The following is a 7,976-nucleotide window of genomic DNA, read 5'->3' on the forward strand; positions in this document are numbered from 1 at the left end:
ATTAATAAGAACAGCTACACTACTACTGCTGTTATTAATAAGAACAGCTACACTATACTACTGCTGTTATTAATAAGAACAGCTACACTACTACTGCTGTTATTAATAAGAACAGCTACACTACACTACTGCTGCTGTTATTAATACGAACAGCTACACTACTGCTGCTGTTATTAATAAGAACAGCTACACTACACTACTGCTGTTATTAATAAGAACAGCTACACTACTCTTGCTGTTATTAATAAGAACAGCTACACTACTGCTGCTGTTATTAATAAGAACAGCTACCCTACTACTGCTGTTATTAATAAGAACAGCTACACTATACTACTGCTGTTATTAATAAGAACAGCTACACTACACTACTGCTGCTGTTATTAATAAGAACAGCTACACTATACTACTGCTGTTATTAATAAGAACAGCTACACTACTACTGCTGTTATTAATAAGAACAGCTACACTACACTACTGCTGCTGTTATTAATACGAACAGCTACACTACTGCTGCTGTTATTAATAAGAACAGCTACACTACACTACTGCTGTTATTAATAAGAACAGCTACACTACTGCTGCTGTTATTAATAAGAACAGCTATACTACACTACTGCTGTTATTAATAAGAACAGCTACACTACACTACTACTGCTGTTATTAATAAGAACAGCTACACTACACTACTGCTGTTATTAATAAGAACAGCTACACTACTGCTGCTGTTATTAATAAGAACAGCTATACTACACTACTGCTGTTATTAATAAGAACAGCTACACTACACTACTACTGCTGTTATTAATAAGAACAGCTACACTACTGCTGCTGTTATTAATAAGAACAGCTACACTACACTACTACTGCTGTTATTAATAAGAACAGCTATACTACTGCTGTTATTAATACGAACAGCTACACTACTGCTGCTGTTATTAATAAGAACAGCTATACTACACTGCTGCTGTTATTAATAAGAACATCTACACTACACTACTGCTGTTATTAATAAGAACAGCTACACTACACTACTGCTGTTATTAATAAGAACAGCTACACTACACTACTGCTGTTATTAATAAGAACAGCTACACTACTGCTGCTGTTATTAATAAGAACAGCTACACTACTACTGCTTTTATTAATAAGAACAGCTATACTACTGCTGTTATTAATAAGAACAGCTACACTACACTACTGCTGTTATTAATAAGAACAGCTACACTACTACTGCTGCTGTTATTAATAAGAACAGCTACACTACACTACTGCTGTTATTAATAAGAACAGCTACACTACTACTGCTGCTGTTATTAATACGAACAGCTACACTACACTACTGCTGTTATTAATAAGAACAGCTACACTACACTACTGCTGTTATTAATAAGAACAGCTACACTACACTACTGCTGTTATTAATAAGAACAGCTATACTACTGCTGTTATTAATAAGAACAGCTACACTACACTACTGCTGTTATTAATAAGAACAGCTACACTACTACTGCTGCTGTTATTAATAAGAACAGCTACACTACACTACTGCTGTTATTAATAAGAACAGCTACACTACACTACTGCTGTTATTAATAAGAACAGCTACACTACACTACTGCTGTTATTAATAAGAACAGCTATACTACTGCTGTTATTAATAAGAACAGCTACACTACACTACTGCTGTTATTAATAAGAACAGCTACACTACACTACTGCTGTTATTAATAAGAACAGCTACACTACACTACTGCTGTTATTAATAAGAACAGCTACACTACACTACTGCTGTTATTAATAAGAACAGCTATACTACTGCTGTTATTAATAAGAACAGCTATACTACTGCTGTTATTAATAAGAACAGCTTCACTACACTACTGCTGTTATTAATAAGAACAGCTACACTACACTACTGCTGTTATTAATAAGAACAGCTACACTACTACTGCTGCTGTTATTAATAAGAACAGCTACACTACACTACTGCTGTTATTAATAAGAACAGCTACACTACACTACTGCTGTTATTAATAAGAACAGCTACACTACTGCTGCTGTTATTAATAAGAACAGCTACACTACTACTGCTGTTATTAATAAGAACAGCTATACTACTGCTGTTATTAATAAGAACAGCTACACTACACTACTGCTGTTATTAATAAGAACAGCTACACTACACTACTGCTGTTATTAATAAGAACAGCTACACTACTGCTGCTGTTATTAATAAGAACAGCTACACTACTACTGCTGTTATTAATAAGAACAGCTACACTACTGCTGTTATTAATAAGAACAGCTACACTACTACTGCTGCTGTTATTAATAAGAACAGCTACACTACACTACTGCTGCTGTTATTAATAAGAACAGCTACACTACTGCTGTTATTAATAAGAACAGCCACACTACACTACTGCTGCTGTTATTAATAAGAACAGCTATACTACTGCTGTTATTAATAAGAACAGCTACACTACTGCTGCTGTTATTAATAAGAACAGCTACACTACTACTGCTGTTATTAATAAGAACAGCTACACTACACTACTGCTGCTGTTATTAATAAGAACAGCTACACTACTGCTGTTATTAATAAGAACAGCTACACTACTGCCCCCGTCAGGTCTGAGTCTGTACTACAACAGAGCACTGATTCTGTGGTATTACAGAGTATGATCTGTTCCACATGAATAGGGACTCTTGCTCACTCCATAAGCATCCTTGGTACTAAGTGCTTTGGTGGACTAGCTGAAGAGCTCAAGCAGGCTGAAATGAAATATTAATTATGTTTTATACAACAATCAGCCTGAGCCTGAGAGCAGGGTTACTTCCCAAATGGCACCATATCCCCTATATAGTGCACTACTTTTGACCCATAGGGCCCTGGGTATAGGTTGCCGTTTGGGACGCAGCCTAGTTCACCAAGCTGCTGCTGGAAGCATCCTGAATTATTCAATACCACTCTACTCTTACCACACACACACACACACACACACACACACACACACACACACACACACACACACACACACACACACACACAGAGTCTGTCACCGAACAGGGCTCTACCAGCTAACAGCTACACCACTGAGTCTGTCACCGAACAGGGCCCTACCAGCTAACAGCTACACCACTGAGTCTGTCACCGAACAGGGCCCTACCAGCTAACAGCTACACCACTGAGTCTGTCACTAAACAGGGCCCTACCAGCTAACAGCTACACCACTGAGTCTGTCACTGAACAGGGCCCTACCAGCTAACAGCTACACCACTGAGTCTGTCACTGAACAGGGCCCTACCAGCTAACAGCTACACCACTGAGTCTGTCACTGAACAGGGCCCTACCAGCTAACAGCTACACCACTGATTCTGTCACTGAACAGGGCCCCACCAGCTAACAGCTACACCACTGAGTCTGTCACTAAACAGGGCCCTACCAGCTAACAGCTACACCACTGAGTCTGTCACCGAACAGGGCCCTACCAGCTAACAGCTACACCACTGAGTCTGTCACTGAACAGGGCCCCACCAGCTAACAGCTACACCACTGAGTCTGTCACCGAACAGGGCCCTACCAGCTAACAGCTACACCACTGAGTCTGTCACTGAACAGGGCCCTACCAGCTAACAGCTACGCCACTGAGTCTGTCACCGAACAGGTTCCTACCAGCTAACAGCTACACCACTGAGTTTGTCACCGAACAGGGCCCTACCAGCTAACAGCTACACCACTGAGTCTGTCACTGAACAGGGCCCTACCAGCTAACAGCTACACCACTGAGTCTGTCACTAAACAGGGCCCTACCAGCTAACAGATGTAGCACTAAACCAGGTCAAGTCCTCCGTGTGTAGGGCCCTACCAGCTAACAGATGTAGCACTAAACCAGGTCAAGTCCTCCGTGTGTAGGGCCCTACCAGCTAACAGATGTAGCACTAAACCAGGTCAAGTCCTCAGTGTGGACTGTGAAGTACACATAAGGACAGTCCTAAATGGCACCCTATCCCCTATATAGTGCACTTCTTTGTGGCGCATGTAGTCAGCCTACACCTGACAGATCTGACAAGGTATAGCTGTGATGTCATCGCTCCTTCCCATAACAGCTGTGATGTCATCCTTCCTGAGTCAGTGTCTTGTGACAACCAGGAAGTGATCCGGAGCCTCGGAGAAGAGGCTGGTTGTCCAGTAACAACAACAAAATAACTACACCCAACACTAAACAACCATAAACCCTAGCTAACACACACCTCCTATATCCCTCAGACCTCTTACAAACACGGATCTCAACCCAACACACACCTCCTATACCCCTCAGACCTCTTACAAACACGGATCTCAACCCAACACACACCTCCTATACCCCTCAGACCTCTTACAAACACGGATCTCAACCCAACACACACCTCAGACCTCTTACAAACACGGATCTCAACCCAACACACACCTCCTATACCCCTCAGACCTCTTACAAACACGGATCTCAACCCAACACACACCTCCTATACCCCTCAGACCTCTTACAAACACGGATCTCAACCCAACACACACCTCCTATACCCCTCAGACCTCTTACAAACACGGATCTCAACCCAACGCACACCTCAGACCTCTTACAAACACGGATCTCAACCCAACGCACACCTCAGACCTCTTACAAACACGGATCTCAACCCAACGCACACCTCAGACCTCTTACAAACACGGATCTCAACCCAACGCACACCTCAGACCTCTTACAAACACGGATCTCAACCCAACGCACACCTCAGACCTCTTACAAACACGGATCTCAACCCAACGCACACCTCAGACCTCTTACAAACCCAGACCCCACAGCAAAGACAGGAGGAAGGTTCCATTACTGTACACAGACACCATGTAGTCCAGTCTAACAACCCTCTCATCCAGACTGCCGGTACAGTACATACAGCAGCTAGCCTAGCGGTCAACAAACCCATTGACCAGACCACAGGTACATGTAGGAGACAAAGCCTGGATGGTACAGATCTGAAACAACACTAACCTCACAGACACCACCCCTGAGGACATAGACACAGACAGATCATCCAATCATATGGTGCATACACTGCTCCTCCCACTCCTATCCATAGGCAGCCGTCTACCAGACACTCACCCACTCCTATCCATAGACAGCCGTCTACCAGACACTCACCCACTCCTATCCATAGGCAGCCGTCTACCAGACACTCACCCACTCCTATCCATAGGCAGCCCTCTACCAGACACTCACCCACTCCTATCCATAGGCAGCCCTCTACCAGACACTCACCCACTCCTATCCATAGGCAGCCGTCTACCAGACACTCACCCACTCCTATCCATAGGCAGCCGTCTACCAGACACTCACCCACTCCTATCCATAGGCAGCCCTCTACCAGACACTCACCCGGGTGTATAGGTTCCTCCTAGTAGTCTGAGACGACATGCTGATTCCCCAGTCTTCGCCAGGCTCCACGCTGGCCTGTTTGCTCTAATAACAATGAGGAGGAGGAGGAGGTGACGTCGTCGGTGGGGTACGACCAGGGTGGGGTGGTGGGGGGTTCAGTGATGCTTCTGGAGCGTGTCTCTCGATAATCCTCACGATCACCCCCCTCTTCTATAGCCCTAGGACTAGTATTAATACTCCCTCCAGTCCTGTGCTTCCCAGGAACAACTTCTTGTGTTGGTCCTGCTGGTTTCTTCCCTGTCTGGTCGGAGAGAGAGAGATATCCTGGCTGGCTGTCCGGGCTCACAGACGGCACTCTCTGCTCTGACAGGAAACAGCCTCGGCCTCCGACTGCAGAATTCAGATCAGACGCCAGGTCAGGAGGAGAGGAGGATGAATGGAGGGAAGGAGTGAAGGAAAACAGAGCAGAGAAAGAAACTGCAGGCAGGGTTGGTCTGCTGTCTGTGCTGTGAGTGCATCAGAGGAGAGGAGAGGAGATGAGAGGAGAGAAGAGCAGAGCAGAGGCAGCACTGCGCTAGAGTCTGCTCTGGCTTGTGCTCTGCAGGAGGCAGGCAGGGAGGGCTGACTGGTAGGCCCAGGGTGCTGCTGGGTCCTAAAGGCAGTACCATCATCCTATGACACAAACAAAGCCATCATCCTATGACACAAACAAAGCCATCATCCTATGACACAAACAAAGCCATCATCCTATGACACAAACAAAGCCATCATCCTATGACACAAACAAAGCCATCATCCTATGACACAAACAAAGCCATCATCCTATGACACAAACAAAGCCATCATCCTATGACACAAACAAAGCCATCATCCTATGACACAAACAAAGCCTATTCAAACCTGATCCACCGGACATATAGCAGAGGCAAACACTCCAACAAACACTGAGCTGCATTCCACAGTGCGGGGTTGGTCAAGGACGAGCAAGAGGAACATTGGTATGGTATGACAAGTACAACTGTTTCATTTGAACAGACATTAGTAGTACAGTGAAGTCTACCGAGCCCCTCTCAGAGCCACCTACGGCTCATACTAGCAGAACTCCTATACCAGTAAACACACAGCAGATAATGATACTCGGCCAGGACAAACAAAGGCGGTTTCATCATAGAGGGCTTCAATCAATTAATCATAGCAGCATCTCACTATCAAGCTGATGAATAAACCACATTCATTAACTCTTAAAGAGACCGCAGCTCTGCGCCCCCCGTATTCACAGTGTCTCAGAGTAGGGGCGCTGATCCAGGATCAGTTTGGCCTTTTAGGTCATAATGGACAGATCAGCGCTCTTCCTCTGAGACACTTTGTAGAGACAGCTGTGGTTAACTAGGTACCCAATATCACAGGAGGAACTGGCATGATCTGGGTGCAGACAGAACTGATCTGGGTGCAGACAGAACTGATCTGGGTGCAGACAGAACTGATCTGGGTGCAGACAGAACTGATCTGGCTGCAGACAGAACTGATCTGGGTGCAGACAGAACTGATCTGGGTGCAGACAGAACTGATCTGGGTGCAGACAGAACTGATCTGGCTGCAGACAGATCATACCATCGCAAAAACAACAATATGTACTCCTTTGGGTCCCCAGGACCAGGATTAAAAGGTGGAATAAGTCATATCGTTTTCTGTAAATAGACCTATTGTCTTATCAGGTGATAATAAATTAAACCTATAATCCATGGGAAAGTTTTGATACATTGCCCTGTAGTCTGAAATTCAATATCTTCTAATCTGTTCGGACCAAATATTTCTGTGTACATGTCATTTCCAATTATCCTTCTTCAGTGGTGGTTCTTTTGCGTTTGTGTTTCACATGACTATAACTCAGATCACCAGCCATTCGGCACTGAGGAATAGAGGTTCACACAACAGGGGAGTGAAAATGAATTTCTGTCCTGTCCTGAAATGTTTTCTCAGTACTGTCCTGATTCCACAACAGTTCTATAACCAAGACAATTTTCCTGTCCTGTCCCGATAAAAATCACTCCCGTCCTGTCCCATGCTAATTTTTACGCGCAGAAATCAGAATTAATTTACTCCGTTATTTATTTTGATCCCCATTAGCGGCAGCTACTTTTCCTGGGGTCCACGAGACATGTGACAAGGGACAAAAACACTGATAGACAAGGACAGGTCCACAAGACATATGAATGACAAGTGACAAAAACACTGAGACGCTGACAGACAAAGACAGCCACAGAAATGTTAAACGCAAACAATACAACTAAAAAAACAGTGTGCGTTAAGAGTGTTTGTGTGAGTCTTGTGGGGTGTGTCTGGGTGTCTGACCTGAATCTTATTGGATTATCCAGGCAATCTGGAATTTTCACCACAGTAATATTTCTCATGAAAACTGTAAGAGAAGGAGTTCATCTCTCGTCAACCAGGAACGACTGGCCTACATGTTGTTGATGTTAGTTCTGTATGCGCAGTTAAGGGCAAGGCGTGACGCTCTGTTTTGAGGCAGCTGCAGCTTTTGCGAGGCCTTTCTTTGCTGCA

At 44.3% G+C, this 7,976-nt stretch overlaps 1 protein-coding gene across 7 annotated transcripts in view; it reads right to left on the reverse strand.

Annotated features, from left to right (window-relative positions):
- The window catches only part of dctn1b (dynactin 1b), a 167,293-nt gene extending 161,300 nt beyond the window's left edge, over positions 1-5,993 (reverse strand). For all 7 annotated transcript variants that reach the window (XR_006657597.1, XM_041854446.2, XM_041854445.2 and 4 more), the window contains exon 1: positions 5,415-5,993. Coding sequence is in view for 6 of the 7 variants with exons in the window: in XM_041854446.2 (XP_041710380.1) it covers positions 5,415-5,453 (39 nt within the window). In the remaining variant the exon portion in view is untranslated. The remainder of the gene's footprint in view (positions 1-5,414) is intronic.
- Positions 5,994-7,976: the final 1,983 nt, after the last annotated feature.

Source organism: Coregonus clupeaformis, chromosome 29 (assembly GCF_020615455.1).
Source record: "Coregonus clupeaformis isolate EN_2021a chromosome 29, ASM2061545v1, whole genome shotgun sequence".
NCBI classification, from domain to species: domain Eukaryota; kingdom Metazoa; phylum Chordata; class Actinopteri; order Salmoniformes; family Salmonidae; genus Coregonus; species Coregonus clupeaformis.